At 29.9% G+C, this 16,977-nt stretch overlaps 1 protein-coding gene across 1 annotated transcript in view; it reads right to left on the bottom strand.

Annotated features, from left to right (window-relative positions):
* Positions 1-1,047: 1,047 nt before the first annotated feature.
* LOC107163392 (uncharacterized) overlaps positions 1,048-16,977 on the bottom strand; it is a 28,598-nt gene continuing 12,668 nt past the window's right edge. The window contains exon 2 of the mRNA XM_015510800.2: positions 1,048-3,624. Within this exon, the coding sequence (XP_015366286.2) occupies positions 1,784-3,610 (1,827 nt within the window). The 5' untranslated portion in view covers positions 3,611-3,624 and the 3' untranslated portion in view covers positions 1,048-1,783. The remainder of the gene's footprint in view (positions 3,625-16,977) is intronic.

Genomic DNA, 16,977 nt, shown 5'->3' with positions numbered 1-16,977 from the left:
ATAAAAATAACCCAATTAATGTCATGAATTATGATTACAGGTTAGGTTTTATATCAAATCATAGAAGGTATAGGTCTTCAAACAAGTTATATCACCTATTTTGTATGAACTATTATATGTTGTACCTAATATTATTTTTTATACTAGTGGTGCACCGGTACCTACGATTTGTTTCCAAGCCACGCGAAATGAGTATATGTGTACAAACAAACAATAATTAGTTAAGTTAATGGTTTCGATTTCGGAAAATGAACTATTTTGCCTTTCTCTTCTCCTAGCTATCACCATTTTACTCCACAGCAGTAATTGCAACACATCATTGAAATAATGTTGAACGTAAATTACGATAATATAATATAATTATGTTATGCATTAGTTACATAAGACGAAGACAATGTCAATAAAAAAAAAGTCATGCGGTATGACATTCTCAAACGTATAATAGGTAATTATATTGATATTTGTAACCGATACGTCATTAGAATGGTGAGTTATGTAGGAATAACATATTTGATCACATTTCCAATATTATATTAATATCAGACGATAGTTATTCGTTACTATAATGTTTAAAAATATATATATTATACGTTATTCTGTGCGTCGATCGACATAATATTGTTTAATTTAAACGACACTTTTAGTGAAGTACCTATAATATGATTCGACCATTGTATATATTTTTTATTAACCGTATATTATGTCTCCGTTATCAGTCCAGTACTTGGAACTTTAAACATGTTTTGTTACGATCGTCGTAGATCGATAATTCAGTATTTGTTTAAAGCGTATTGTATTTGATACAAATATGATTGAAGTGTTCAATATTATCGCACAATAGATTGTTCTTGCAGCCTATTATGTTGGAGTTTTTCTACGTATAATATAATATCATAATATAGACACACATAATTCACTTGGTTGTATCAAGTTCCAAACCCTGGTATGATCAGTAATTACTAATGCATTTTCTAAAACAAGTGATTAAGTGGACGATTGAAATTCTTAATCAAATAGTCACCAAAATTCTTAAACAAAATATATAACTTAAAATAATTAAAAATAGTTTATTCATTATTGTTTCAATTTGGAAATCTGTAAAATATAATAATAATTATTTATTTACAAAAAAAAAAAAACAAATAAACATAATAATTATAGTGTACGAGTATTATACCTACATTAAAAACAATTTACATTAAAATTTAACATAAGTTACAGATCATTAAAAAATAAATAGTAGAAAAACAATAAATAAAATAATATTAAATATTTAAGCAAAATGTACATTTACAGTATTTTCAACCTCTAAAAATATAGATATTATGTGGTATAATCTTTTAATCAGCTAAAAGCTTGATTAAAAAAACATTTAATCATATCATTATAAAACTAAACAAATATCGAAATGTAGGTACGGGATGACGTATTTATATAATCTGAGTTGGTAAAGAAACAAAATATATAAATCAAAACGTCGATGTACGACAACAATGATAATGACACCACAGGGATCGAAGTTAATCGCTGAACCCAACAGTCGTTTTCTCATCTAGTACCAGTGTATAATAATATACTAGAAATATTTGATTTGTATAATTTTACTTTTTGTTGTGTAGATATATATTTTTTTTAATGGTCTGTTAAAACTTAAATTATACACGGGCCACCGTTAATACATTTAAATGGTAAACATACATTATGCTACGAATTTTACATTTGGATATGTGTTTTCGTCGTCGTCCAATAATATATAGGAGCTACTTCATGTTGCGAGAAGTACTTAATGGACGTTATTGATTGTTATTGGCTTGGAGGCTTTTGGAGTTTCACACAATTTCACAATCACTCTGGTAGGAACGTCTTGGTTGCCGGGTGCAGTCCTCACTGCGGGCGCTTCGTTATTTTTCACCGTATCCATGACGCTGTTCAGCAAACCGTTTTGAGCGAGACCATTGATTGCCGGCGACGAAGACAATACATCATCTTCGTTGGGGCCGATACTGTCGTCTTCGTCGTCGCTATCGTGGTCTCCCAGCAAGTTCTCTTCCACCGAACTAGCCGGTGAATCGTCACGTGCGTCCTCCGTGTTGGCCGCTTCGTATTTGATATCTTTGAGCTCGACGGACTTATCATTACTGGACACGATACTGTGACTCCGTGATTTTCCCAAACACACGGCTTTGTAAACAATAGCCACGATGACTATTAACAATATGGCCGCTGTTCCAGCTATATATACATTAGACTTTAAGAACTCGGCTACCTGGGTCTGGACATTGTCTTCGTCTTCTGGCGCTTGCGCTTGTATCGTCTGTGAGACAATTCCACGGTCCATGCTGGATCGCATAGTGGATGAATTTCCGTCTGATGGATTGACCGAAGGTTGAACGTGAACCATTACTTCCTCGGTCGGGAGTATAGTAGTGTCATCTGTTTTATCTTTGGTCGATACGTCCACCGTGGTAGTAGAGGGTTCTATTGAAGTCGTTTCGATTTTAGGAACTATAAATGTATCATTCACGTGAGTTTTGGTAATTATTACTTCTTCGACTTGTGTATTGTTTTTGACTTCGTCAATTTGTGTGTTATGTTTTGCATCATTGATTTCAGTGTGTGCAGTAGATTTAACGTCTATCGTCGTAATTTCACTATCTCCGCTACCTGACCCCGAACCAGAATCATCAATTTCTTCTATTGATTGTATCATACTTTTATCAATTTTTAATAAATGATCTGCTTGGTACATGTCCATAGGATCGTCTCCCAGCATTTCTTTGTCTGAACATACTTCAAACATATCACCCAATGGTTTTCCTGTATTATTACATGTAATCGAATTTCCGAAAGCTACGCCCTTGGACGATAATTTTTTATCAATTTCCGAAAGTTCACACGTGCAGTTAACTGGATTTCCGGTAAGATCAATTGTTCTCAAACGTTTATATGCTTCCAAGTCTTCGTAGATATATTCGATTTGGTTGTGTGCGAGGTTTACAAACTTGACACCGGAAGGTCCAAATTGTGATCCAAGTGATTTGAGTTCGTTTTTCGTAGCAAACAAGTATTTTAAATTAGGCAAATTTTTAAAATACACACTTTTCAGTGTGGTCAACCCACATTCTGATAAGTCAAGTTCGGTTATAGATTCGGACACGAGGAATGAAGGACCCACAAACAGTCTAGGGTTTTTACTCAATGACAAGAATGCCAGTTTTCGGTTGTTCGTGAAGGTGTTTCGGTGTAGTTTTCTAATTCCCGTTCCTACAAGATTAAGTTCCAATAGTTCCGGTAACCCATCAAACGCCAAATTTCCCACGTAATGTATCGTACCTCCAGTAATATCTAGATACGTAAGACGCGGGAAGTGTTTGAACGCCTTGTTTTTCAACATTATCGTTGACGCTCGATCAGTTTCGAAATGAATTCGGAGAATTTTTTGTGGCCATGCGGTTGTCATTTGATCCGGTAAGTCGGTACAATTAGCTACTTGTATTCCATTTTCAGAGGTGAAACATTTGCACGGATGTGGACATGGTGTAGCGGATGCACTTGCAATAAACAAGGCACACAGAACCGTAAGTGCTTGCATGATGATTTGTGGGATCATAACTGCATTTCTTCCTGTAATAAAAAATAAAAATAAAACATTTAGATGACCTCATAATGAAATATGATATAAATATTATGTTATTGTATTGATTTTGATTAATGTTCTCAAATGTATAATACAGGTCTTGCACTTAAACACCCTATAAATTTCAATATAACTATTGACAGGAGTCATTTTTTATATTTATTCCTACTCTCTTTTTGCGTTATTACGATTTTTAGAATTTATGTCTATAATTCAACAATAATTAAATAGCGATTATAATATATATTATAACGAGTATAAAAATGTATAATAAATAATACTAACATGTAATATTTTCTATTATTAAGTATGTTAAAAGTTATTTATAACACGTCGATAATATGCATAGTTTAATCTGACAAAATAATAATGGACTACATACATTAATAAATTATCAGGTATCGGGGTGATTAATAAAAGAATAACCGCGATAAATATTGACGAGCGTTTATTTATACGATTTGGAATGTACTACCAATAATACTCATAGTATTTTGCGTAGTCGTGTTAATCTATAACTATCGTCTACCATGTTATTTAGTAACCAAGTAACCTATATTTTAATTGAAAAATATAATAATGTGTATAATGTCAAGTTGTAATAATTATTATGGCAATCAAAATATTTGCGTTCAAAACCGAGGACAAGTAGTAGTTGTGAATTGACAAAAAAAATAATATTTCAACGGGAAAGAATACTCTTAGTATAATTCTACTTACAATAAACATATGAATTTTAAATTAAAATTGAAACTCATAAATAAAAGGTTAAAAGTAAAATGTAAGATGTGAAAATAATAAAGAGCAATAAGAAAAAAGGCGGGTAAGTCGTGGATGTCGCTCTGCTGTACAGTAGGGTACAAGTGGGTTACTGTAATGGATGGAATTAAATTTGAATCCAATGATATTATATCATTGTATACGAAAAACGATTCTAAACGAAGATGGTTTATCTGTCTAGGATATATTATAGATTATTAAAAATTTTCAAATCTTAGATTTAAAAAGAAAAATTTTTAGTAATTTCTAGTTTAAAATAATTTGCGAATTTTCGTGATTTTCGTGATTTTTACATATGCTGTTAAAATTCAAACTTTGAATGCTTTTAAAAAAAAATTGTGCCAATATATTTCTTTTATATTTCACCTGCTATTGTAAAAATATATTAGGAGCCTTATATAAAATGTAAAATTCTTAGATATAAAAGGAAAATTTTTTATGAATTTCTAGCATAAAATAATTTAAGAATTTTCGTGATTTTTACATAATATGTTGTCAACATTTTAACTTGAAATGCTTATAAATAAAAATTGTGACTATGTATTCCTTTTATTTTTCAACTGCTCTTGTAAAAATATGTTAGGAGCCTTGTATTAAATTTTCAAGCTTTTCTACCGAATAAATTAATTTTTATCGATATTTATAGAAAAAAAAAACTAAAAAAATTGAAAAATTAAAATGTCAGTAAACAGCTCAAAACAAATCTAAATATTTTGAAAATTTTATCTAATATATAAAATGCCTATATAAACATTCAGTCAAAATTTCATTTGTTTTAGAGTTACACCAAAATAAGGAAATCGCTAAAAGTGAAAATCCAATGTTGTAAAAATTTAAATTTCAAATGCTCATAAAAATTTAATTAGAATTTCCGGTGGAATTTTTATTTGTGATAAAGATTGAAAAACTTGTAAGGAATCTTTTATTACATTTTGAAATCTTAGATTTAAAAAGAAAATTTTTTATGAATTTCTAGCTTAAAATAATTTGTGAATTTTCGTGATTTTTACGTATGTTGTCAAAATTAAAATTTGAATGCATGTAATAAAAAAATGTGGCTATAAATTTCTTTTATTTTTCAACTGCTATTGTAAAACTATATTATGAGCCTTGTATTAAATTCTCAAGCTTTTCTGAACAAACAAATAAATTTTTAACGATATTAGTTTTAAAAAAACTAATAATGATCGAAAATTTCCCGTTTTTCCCTTAATTTATAGGTAGTTTGTTTTTCTCGATTATTTAGAAAAGTATTAAGAATTTTTTACTTTTGATCCCCCAAAGTACCAACTAGATTCACTTTCAGATCGAACGAGGTACTGAAGTCAAAAATCGAAGCATTTTTATTGCCCCAAAACGTGATGACACAAAAAAAAAAAAACACATCATGGTAAATCGCTCCGCTCAGAATCTAAAATAATACTTTCATTATGAGGTAAAAAAGTAAATTGATTATTGTTTTATAATTATTAATTTATGTATTTATTTGCTTAACATTTCAATAAATCAAAAGTGTTTATTTAATAGATCAAACAAAAAATATATTATAATATTAAGTCCCGAGTAGACGAGGTAAAGATGCTAGATGATGGTAAGTTTCCGTCTAATTCATATCTTAAAATAGTCTTTATTTATGTGACTAATTTAAGTTTAAATACTACCGAAACAATAATTTTTATTACTCATGATGAGATAAAATCCTTATAATATTTTAGCTAAGAAAGTTGTAATTTATTCACAGAACCTCTGATTAGATTAGTTACAAGCTATACGAATAATAAAAATTATTTTTATACTATATTATATTCCCTTATCAATTATTCGCTAACTAGCCACGACTTCTGCTTAAGATATTATAATAGAGTTTTTACATTTAAGTGAAAAGTTTTATGAAATAGTTGGTCAATTTATTCAGCAAAGTAAGTATTTACCATCGTAGTCGTGCTAAAAATAATTTATAAAACACATAAAGAAAAACAAATATTCTATTAGTTATAATAGAGAATAAGAACGTTAGTTATATCCAATAAACAATTTTATCAAAATTAAATGATTTTATATTCTACTAACAAAAAAGTATATTTAATATTGTATCTAAAACCGCAGGCTAATGACCTAGCTGTTGAAGCCTTATTCTCAATAATAATAAAAATAAATAAAGTATATAGATGATAATTGTTTTACATTTCTTGGTTATCAAATAAAACAACTGTATAATTATATAACTTGTAAAATAATAAAATAGTATAATAAAATGCATAACACCGATTGAATATTTCCGACATTTCATTTCCTCTTGTTGATATTTAAAATATATTATAACCCATAATTCATAAGACTTTAATCATATTCTATGTTTTTAATCCTTTCCAATGATTTCATTTATGGTTTTACAGTATTATATAAGGCACATATTACCATAGTAATGTAATCTAAATAGTATACAACTAAAAATTATAACCTAAACTAGCTTCAGAGATAAGTTATTTTTGTATTTATATTGCCACAAATATATATATTTCTTCAAATTACATTTCGCTTAGTATGATTTTTTTTTTTTATGAATTAAGACAAAATTTTAACATATTATGTGAATTGATACTATTGCTACAATTCGTAAGTTCTGTAAATGTAGGATTGCAATTTTCAACAATAATACCTGTAATAAATAATTATAAATGTATCGATTACATTTTTCATTTTATATCTTGTACCTACCAATTATTCGTCAAACAATTGTAATTAATTAAAATTAATTACATTATAATACAGTACTTAAATAATATTAGTTTATTTGTATAGACATAATAATATTAATATTATTATACACATGTTCGATACCATTGAATTACACCCATAATTTATATTGAACATATATTTACTTGGGAATACGATATGTTATAATATTTCATCAATATTCATAATATTGTTATATTGAGGTGTAATGATACAACTTAGCGAGAAAAATACACACGTTAAAATATTTTGGAGGTTACCGAAATTATGATCTCTTAATGCACAACGATATTATTTTATGATTATATTCACGTGTGTTAACCTTCGGATTATACAATTATTTTGGTATACTGTTTTGTTTCCTCGGAGACGGCTCACGGTACGACGTTACCCTCGATTCGCCTCGAGGAGAGTATACGGGAGGAAAAATAAGAAAGAAAAAAAAAAAAGGATAAAAACCTAACTGCGGCACAATGGCGGCAGTTTTACAGTGGTCGTAGTGTGTTCCTCCAAAACGATTGTGTGCAAATGGTCCGCCGCCGCAAAAACGCGGAGCACGTGTGAAAAGTGAAACCGGTACCTATACTGCAGCGCTGATGCACATAACATATAAACCGAATTCAGTAGATTTGCATCGGTCACAGCAGCCGAACACGATGCATCAATTCATCATCGTCGCAGACAAATAGGTCGCGCGCACGGCGTAAATATCAGCAGCCCGATCGCCCTATAACCGTTTCGGGTACCTATATAAGTATATGTTTTTGAAAACCGTTCCGACAAATTTCGTATATATATATATATATGTACCTGCAGTGTATAGATGCTTGTATATAGTGTTATATAGATATTGCAAAATCTTTTGGCGACTCAAACATTGATTCAAATTTCATCGACGTGTGGCAAAAAAAAAAACCCCGGACGGTTAACCTGATTCTGGCATAAGCAATTTTTCTGCGACATGTCACTATAGTTATTGCGCCATTGCGGTGGTAGTGGGGTAGGCGAAATCAAACAGGTATAATCAAATATTGTTTTGTCATTCCGGACAAACAGTCCATATACTATAGACTCTACCACATTATAGTCTAATAAAGCAATAATAATATAATATAAATCGGCCATAGATATATTATAAATTATGAAGGATGATTTATCAACCTCACCCCTCCCCGCTCTAATCGTATGTTTTTGCAGAGTTATTTGACTTTGTAAACCACTTACAATGTTATAGGACCGTGATAACAAATTTGGAAGATTGTGGGAGGGGAGAATATGGTGATTTGAAAATTGTAGTGAATAATCAGGGCATCAGCATTAATTGATCAATTAAATTGTAAAAATGATCCAAGTTACATGCTAAATATAATACCTATTAGGCCTCTATTTAATATTTTTGTAACATCTTTAAGAATTATATGATGCAGCTATTGCCGCTATTGGAACAAACATTTTAATAACTGAAAAAATCACTCATTCGAATTTTGAATTATAAATTATGTACATCAAAATGTTCAAAAAAATTGTCTACTTATCTAACTTACAATAAAAAGGGGAGGAGGTCCTTATTTGAAAAAAGAAGTTTGTATCACCACAGGATTGTTTTTCTTAAGCAGTACAAAAAATCTAAACAATTTTACAACTCTATCTTTAAATAGGTATATTTAAAAATTCTGAAATCAGATTTTAAATATCTGCATTAATTATATGAAGAACAGAAAAGTTGTGAACATGCTAGAACAATCACTCTGTATATGCCTATTTAACGACTACCAACCCAGAGTAAAGATATAATGAAATAATAATATTAATTTATTAGTAAAATATTGACTTTCCAGTTTCCTATATGGCAGTGTTTACCAACGCAGTTTCTATGGATGTGTTTGCATACCATTTGCGTGTTTTCAACAATTGAAAATGCAATTGATCGAATGTTGGACGCGAGAGACATTTTAGTATTTTATCAGTCGAGCGACTGGTACTTTGTGTCGTCTCGTTAGTCATTACCATCGATCGTTTTCCGCACAGTTAATATGTATAAAAGTTCTTCGTCCGATAACGAATTTATAATTATTAGTTTTTGTTCAAAATATAAAAATAAACGGCACTAATACGTGAATTAGTATTTTCTAAAAGACGACAGTCGCGTGATATTCCGCAAGCATCGCATATTATACGCGAACATTAAAAAATAATATAAAATAAGGCGTACGAGGTAATTAATATATCATTAAAAAATAAAAATAAATATTTTTTTTAGTAAAGTTTAATGCAACTGTCATCGCGTTGCCGGTAGTCGTAGCCTCGTAGTTGCTTACTTTTATCTCAATGCCATCATTCGTGAATATTGTACATAATATGTCATAATATTAAATATGTCGTTTGATAGATCGTCAACTTTAGTCGTAGGCTAAAACAGCCAAAGAATAACGCACTGACACATTTCTAGTTGTTTTCAAACATAATATGACTCGTTAAACGTGCAATTCGTTGCACCGTTTATTAGCTTTAGGTTTGTTTGTATCTCAAGTCCACACGACCGAATGTCTTCGGACGTTTTCCTATATAATTTCACAAACGACAAAAATATATCTTATTGGTAATGGTAACCGGTCCGTATGCTATACGATAAGGGGTCGGGCACCATATGGCTCATTATAGACCACAGTTATCTACTTACGATTATCTATTCGATATCTGTGGTACAGACATACAGACATATTTTTGGCTTTCTGCAAGACTTTCTAAAAGACCAAAATATATTATTCAACTCCACATAATGAGATATAATATAATTTTAAAACTAACTATACGCAGTTGTTGAATTAAGACTACCATTCCAGAAAGTTATAAATATATACATATTGCGGAGTTAAGATTACTGAATGCTGTACGTTTGTATTGACTGTTGAGTATTTGTTATTGATTTGGCACTAAATTTATTATGTAGGATAATGTTTAAAATTATATTTATAATATTATCATCCACACATCATACGGATTGTTAAAAATCAAGAACATTTTTTTTTTTTTTTAATAATGAAAATTGTATTAAGCGTAGAAAATATATTTTATAAGTATTTCATATAATTTGTACTGTCATATTTCAACATAAATTTATTAAATATTATTATGTATATGAATTATCGTATTACGGATGTACTTAAAAAAAAATTCTTGGTATATTCTAATTAACAAGATTTAATATTTTAATCACAATTATATTTAAAAAATAAAAATAAATATGAAAAGTAATTTCACATGTCTACAAATCTACAATGCGTAATGCTATGTTCCAATGTGTAATTATTATCATGAATACTGAGAATTTAGTAATAAAAATCATAAAGTACTTAAATTAGACGAGTTAAGATAATAATATGGCACTTTTAATAAGATTAAGAAGAATCAACAAAATGATAACCTTTTACCTAACAATTTAAATTAAATATCGAACTCAAACTTTTATGTCTTGTAGCGATGGAAATTTCGGTAGGTAGATGATACTTTTTATCTCATTATAACCGTTTTAAAATAAAATAGTTATACCGTTGTATTAAAAAACTAAAAACTATAGTTCATTTTATCAATGTCGACGGCGTTCGGCGTGTAAATATTATTATTATATTACATGCATTTTGCTCATTGGGGTGGAAAATAAATACTATTTATATAAAACTATATCATTATTCATCCGATATTAATTAAACACTTTCTCATTATATAATATTATGATAGAATATCTTTAATGGGTTCAAATCGAATAAGTTTAGCGCATAAACAAAATAATACTAAACTTCAGGAAAAACACTCATTTAAGGAAAATACAACATCTAAAGGGTGGTTTATTGAAATATTAATGTTGGTATGAATTTAAAAGAATATGCTATATTATTATAAAATACATAATTAATATAATCAAGCATGTTAAATAAAATTATTAAATAAATATTACAGAATTATATTCGGCTACAATGGTATACTGCAATTTACTGGTCTATTCTAGGTACGAAGAAATGAAATACTTAACAGTAGGTAATAACTTTTCTACAGTAAAAATAGTTAGGTATTGTACAATACCTAACAACCTAACAGAATATAATATTATATGCAACCTAAGATGTATTTTAACTAAAAATAATAATGATACGATGACTTACTAATAGTCCGCATTGTCAATTAAAGTGATTATATTATAATTTAAATGAAACTGCATTTTGAATATTATAATACTTAATCGAGTGTTTCACATCGACGAAATAGGTAGTATAACTAGGTACACATGTTTTTTTTTCCATTTTGGTTTTACAATGTGCATAATAATATTATGTAAGTACATACTTATATTTATGCGCGGTTCATATAGCATTATATTATCTGTGGAAATGTTTGAACCGTACTGGTAATAGGGAGGTTATTTATCCATACGACGAACTACCATTGACAACTATACACTCGAGTAATTTATACTACTGCAGTCACTATTTAGCTACCTGCACAAAATCAAGTGGCGCATTATAATTGTGTTTTATAATGTGCGCAGCTCTTCTGTCACTACCGCCGCCGGCGATCGAGGCGTGTTTGACCAAACCGAGTTACATACGTCTAGGCAACACGACGTCAAACAAAGTTAAATCATCATTTTTCTTTTTGCTGTCGACAGAAAACTAATGCAATCTCCACCCATTGACACGATTATATGCGAACCTTGGTCATATTATATTATATGAGTTAAAACGGTCGTCATGAGAGTCTTATAAAAAAATGTAAAAAAATTACGTAGGTATATAATTATTATTAAACGTGTTATCACATAATCATTTTGAAATCTTGGGGTTTTGATCTAAGATGATGATGGCAGATTGGTTTGTAATTTCTAATAATTCTCAACAATTAACAGTAATTTGTTCTCTAGTAAGCAGAGTTAATAAGAGGACAAAAACCAAACGGAATAATTTGTTTTTTTCAGTAGGTACCTAACAATCTGGATGTTATGAATTCGATGTAGGTACAGCAATTACTATAGAAACACATTTTCTCGTAAAAGACCTCCGAGTAAAATTTTGTATTCGTTTACCTTGATTTGGACTCAAAACAGAAATAATATTCATTGTTATAACTTATACGTATAGAATATAAATATACTTTTTTTAAAACAAATAATAAATAATTATGTAAGGAACAGCGAAAAAAAATTAAATTAGATTCCATGATAAAATTATTATAGTTTTTGGCATTACTAGTATTATAATATACACCTGTTAAAAAGACGTACTCAGAATATTATCTTATACAGGATTATATTTTATAACTCTCCCTTTTTCCATGAATATAAATTTATTTTAGGCAGTAAAATAATATTTTATATGCCAAGCAATAATAAATTTAAAAAATATATGTATAAACAAGTTTTAATATATAAGTTACATTATTCAGAATTACATAATTATGTTTGAATTTTGTTATAAAAATAGCAAATAAATAAAAATATATCTTATCTTTACAAGCTTTTAAGAAATCAAACTCATTACACATTGATACCTATCATATCTTTCAATTTTAACTTTCTGCTGCGATCTTACTAAATATTTTGGTAAATGCCAATCCGGTTATCTATATCGTTTATTTATGACAGGAAATAACTTTCTATTATTTTCCGAAGTACTTTATTTCAGTGAATGATAACAATGTAAAAATAAAACAAAAGTTTAGCTACGCTATTATAATATGTACCTAATAAAATGCTATTATAACGCCATTATATTTTCCTTTGTATATATTTAAAAAAAATGGATTAAATTATAATCATTTACCAATAAACAATTAAAGTATTTTATACATACTTTGAGTTATTCTCACCCAGGAAATCAGCTAATTATTGGGTTACCGACAAGTTAATCGATTATTAATATCGTTTTTTATTCTTTAACTATTTGGAGAATTTTCAACAATTTTGTTTTCCCGGAAACTCATTAAATTTTATGTGCACATTATGCTTGTTTGTTGTTTTTTAACAAGTGCCTACATATGGTATTTTCTAAAACCATTTGTGGAACTAATACACTAATAATTGTTCTCAAATGCACACCTTAAACGACGATCGGGTCAAGTCGAAATCGCGTGCAAACACACACACACACATTATTAGGCGCGTGTATACGATATTATTATATATTGTGAAAGTCGACCCTTCAAAACTTTTCCCATCGACTGGTGCGAGCGATGCATGTCCGTCCGTCAACGATTCCAAGAACCAAATTTAATGTCGTACATTTATTTTCGCGTCCAATGACCACTCTGAACATGATATACGAAGCTCCACAGTAGGTTTATATTATATTATACACACAACAATTTACTCGTACCGTCGTGTGTCCACACGGGACCCGTCCGACTGGTCGATGGCAAATTTCCTAATTGGGTACACAGTTTTATGAAGAACGCACATGGGATTTTTTTATTTTATTATCATTATTGCTGTTGCTATTATTTATTCTCCTTCACATGCATCAGCACGTCATACGATAGAAGCGCATTTTTACTTTTCAGACAACGGTGAGCGAAATTTCTACGATGCAATATTTACGCGCGTGTCGCCGTTTTTTACATTTTTGTTTTGTTCTCTATATAGTTATAAATATAATACATATATAAGAACTTCCATTAAATAATATTGTAAAAAAAAAAAAATGTATTATACGCCCGCATCCGAAGGATCAATAAACTTGGAAATTTTTATAAAAACAATGTTACACCGGATAAAAAAAAATGAATAAAAAACAACAAAAAAAAAACCATGCAATGAATATGAACCTTGAATATCATTATAATATATTGTTTTGCAATTCAAAACCCCTTTTGTAGCCACAGTTCTATTATTTGATGTAGATATATACATATAAGTATATATGAAAAAATTACGCGTACCCACCTATATACATATTATTATATTTAAAAAATCCAGTAGGCGCTATTGTCACCTAGTTCGTTAAACGCACATTGTACGGATTTGCATAGAACGCGTCTAGGTTTTGAGCCGTTTTGGTGATGGTAAAATACACGCGATTTTCGAGTCCATTGTGTTTCACTTAATAATTTGTTCGGGTGTGTCTATACACGAGTATGTGATGATCAAGAAAGCAGACATAGTCGATGAGACTTTTGCGGATGTATTCGTTTTATTGCGACTTTTTCGAACGAACATTATTGGTATAATATTTTATGCAAGAGCTATACATTATATAGAGATATTTTTAGGCCAGTTTCGAAACGAGGATACCAAATTTTTCATATCTACCTATACATTCATGAACTGTATAATATAGGTACTATGTGTAGCCGATTACAATATGACTAGTTGCGTGGCCCGTGGCCGTGAATAACTGACGAGGACCAGTGGTGGTTAACCGAAACGTCTGTGTGTTGTTTATGCATGCTCATATTATCTGTTCACACCATTGTGGAAATAAAACTAATTTCCAGAGTTTACTTTTCTAAAAATATTCAACTCCTGGAGCCGATGGATTTATTACTCTATTACCTTATATGTTGTTTTTCGTTATGCGCGAGTCTTGGAAAATGCTGTCATTACAATATATTTACATCAACTAGGTATAAGTGTTTGTAAATATAAGATTGGTATACTATTGGAGATATTTTTTAACAAAATACGAAATACTATGATTTAAAAAACCATAAGCTAAAATTGAAAGCTGTCTATTATTTTTACCATTGGCAAATAGCAATATAATTTTTATCGCCATAATATGCAATAATTAATTTTGATTATCGAAAAATAATATTATAGGTATAGCTAGCTAACCATAGCAGTATATTCTTAAACTTAATATTTTGTACAAGTCATCAATATAAAATGTTGTCAAGTCATTAATGGATAATATAACTGCAGTGTTGTTAACTGGTATCAAAATGCTTAATTGTAACGTGTTTTGATTTTTGTCCTTCGGAATATTTTACGAGTGAGGCTAGTCGTATATTATGTTAAGCATAGTGATACGTTATTATATACATATAAATAAATATACACAAACGTAAAATAGGTACAAAAAGCACATTGAAGAAATTGTATTTTTTTTTTCTCTTGGTTGTAGAATAATGGATGTGTGTATAATGTATAGTGCAAGTGTATACTAAGTACTTTAGACTGTTTTGAATATGTTACACGAACAACAAAAGTACTTATTTCATACTTGATATATTATTATTACTATGACGTTATACACTTATACTTCTTATACACCTACTAGCTGCTGATCGTTAAGAAAAAATATTATATTATCGTGTACCGTTGGTCGATCATGCGCCGGTTTTTTCGGTAGGATTTATAATAGTAACGAAATGCTATGTGCCTGGTGGACACAATAATACGGGTAGCTCTGCAACAGTTAAGAACACATAAATCCAGGAGATTTTCAGTATAATTTCAACCCGTAGGAAAAAAAATCTAAAACACAAACTGACATGCATTTTACTCGAATTTCCGTAAAACTCACAGTCAGACCACCTAGCTAGATACGCGCAGCATAACAATTCATAAAAAAAAAAAAAAAATAGAGGACAAAATTGGAGAACGAAAAAAAAAATGTAGGAGCGTTTTTATTGTATTCGTGTCTGCTACAGGTTCGTCATTATAAGGAGAGGGTGGTTGAGAGAAGAGTACGTTAAAGCATATTAAACAGGATTTCTATCCACGATGATGGTAACCGGTTGTTCGTTACGTCGCCGACAGACGGGTAGCTGTCACGCATAATATAGTACAACGGGAGTGCGTCATAATGTACCCGGTTAGTGGTAACTGCAGCAGTTGTCGTCGCCGCCACGACGGTAATCGAAATCTAGATGAATTCTTGTACCTACCTATCTGTAATATGGATGAACTCATCCTGAGGTGTTTCGATATTCCCGAGTGATTTTTACTGTTTAACGTGAAATCAATTAAAAATTATTTTAAGCGATGACTACTACACGTTTTCAAAACAAAAACATGCATTAGGTGGTACCTATATACTTGAATTTAATATTACCAACTCCAAATTATTATTACATTACATTATTACTGCTCAATGAAGGATTCCGTGATGATTTTCCATTTACCTATATGCGACAGTGTTTATCATTACGGTACGATTTTTTTTTTACATCTACAACGTCCTTGGTATACTGCAAGTATTTTAGTATACGTGTTTATTGTTGCACCCGTGTTTACCGTAATTTGTTTCGCGATATGGTCCGTTCGATCGGTGGCAAAAGGAAGTGCGGATCAAAACATATTTTTCTATGTACTAGTGTGAGTGGAAATAAATCGTTTAGGTCAACAGGAGACACAACATGAGACAAGAAAACGTATAGTTAACGATGAAAAAGAAAAACGGTGAGTTACTCGTTGTGACTACGCATAAGCCGAACCCATAGCAGTGCTCTTGGCGTAAGTATTATTATAATACTCTTGATTGGAAAAAAAAATCAGTGTAGTACAACACCTATGATGCATATACCGCGTAGTATCGTCGTCGGCCACAAGAAATTTATACTTGTCGGACAAATTGCCGCTGCAGGAGCAAACAAGTGGAATTTATTCGGTATATTGTTTCAAGACTTTAAATATATATATAATTATTATGTATATCATTACTTGATATAATATAATAATGTTATATTTTCAGATAAAATTTGTAAAAGTAAATTGTTTTATTTTAATTCCAAGTTTTCTTGGTATACAAATTTAAAAAAAGAAAATTTTGAATTCCTTTAATATAACATATAAACCCGTTTAACTGGTTGAAACATGCAATTTATGTATTTAT

The sequence above is a fragment of the Diuraphis noxia genome, unplaced genomic scaffold (genome assembly GCF_037042655.1).
Source record: "Diuraphis noxia isolate RWA-SAM2 unplaced genomic scaffold, SU_Dnox_SAM2 contig0003, whole genome shotgun sequence".
NCBI lineage: Eukaryota > Metazoa > Arthropoda > Insecta > Hemiptera > Aphididae > Diuraphis > Diuraphis noxia.
The sequence above is the reverse complement of the archived record's forward strand: the minus strand, read 5'-3'. Positions and strand labels throughout refer to the sequence as shown.